Raw genomic sequence first — 878 nt, 5'->3', positions numbered from 1 at the left:
ATCGGTTTATCTTTATTGATATAGTTCTAATGATTGGTAATTATATTTTAAAGTTTTCAGTATCCTTTCGATATTAGCTTTAAGAATATAATTATTTTGTGTTACGAGAGAATTAATTTATGTATTGTAATTCGGGACCCTTCGGCGGGATTACATTTGCATGAAATAACTTTATTGTGGTCATAAGCTCTATTTCTTTTGTTAGATATGCTTGACAATAATCTCCCATTAATGTATAAATTTCATCTTTGCCTATGAGTATGAACTCTTTACCAAAGCTGAATGGAACCAATTATGAGGACTGGGTTGACTCTATTAAGTTATTCTTTGTCATTTCTAATGTTGATGCTGCCCTTACTGAGAATGAGCCTGATGTTCCTACACCTGAATCTTCCGCTGCTGTTATAACAAAACATGAAAAGTGGGCTCATTCTAATAAAGTCTGTCTGATGACCATGAAGTTCACTATGGATAAGACCATCAAAGATAATGTTCCTGAGACGAATAGTGCTAAGAAGTTTCTTGAGCCTGTGGGCAAGAAATTCAAGAAATTTGATAAGATAAAAAAGGCTTCATATCTTTCATTACTAACAAAGACTAGATATGATGGTGTGTCGGGTGTTCTTGAGCATGCTATGAAGCTCACCAATTGGTACAACAAGTTGAAATCCATGAAAGTGGAATTGGGAAGTGATTTTTTGGTCTGACAAATATTGGACTCTCTTCCTTCTGAATTTGATATTCTAAAAACTTCTTATAATGCACAAAAGGAGGAATGGACTATTGATGAACTTGTAGCCATTCTTAATCAAGAGGAGCAAAATATGAGGAAGGATAAGACTTCTCGGATTTCAATAGTGTAGACTCTTTTCGTGTTG

The 878-nt window shown here is 34.2% G+C and overlaps 1 protein-coding gene across 1 annotated transcript; it reads left to right on the top strand.

The window, feature by feature from the left end:
- Positions 1 to 260: 260 nt before the first annotated feature.
- LOC141818937 (uncharacterized) lies at positions 261 to 707 on the top strand. Its single transcript, XM_074706333.1, has one exon. It carries the CDS (start codon positions 261 to 263, stop codon positions 705 to 707), a length of 447 nt encoding a protein of 148 aa, XP_074562434.1.
- The last annotated feature ends 171 nt before the right edge of the window (positions 708 to 878 follow it).

The sequence above is a fragment of the Curcuma longa genome, unplaced genomic scaffold, assembly GCF_044706935.1.
Source record: "Curcuma longa cultivar G26 ecotype Majalengka, Jawa Barat unplaced genomic scaffold, ITB_CL_G26_1.1 contig_26771, whole genome shotgun sequence".
In the NCBI taxonomy this organism is placed as follows: domain Eukaryota; kingdom Viridiplantae; phylum Streptophyta; class Magnoliopsida; order Zingiberales; family Zingiberaceae; genus Curcuma; species Curcuma longa.
Note: the sequence above shows the minus strand (reverse complement) of the source record. Positions and strands in the feature narration are given on the sequence as shown.

Bases quoted from the DNA above. Each gene is read 5' to 3' on its own strand.
- LOC141818937 (XM_074706333.1), top strand. From the start codon at position 261: ATGAACTCTTTACCAAAGCTGAATGGAACCAATTATGAGGACTGGGTT.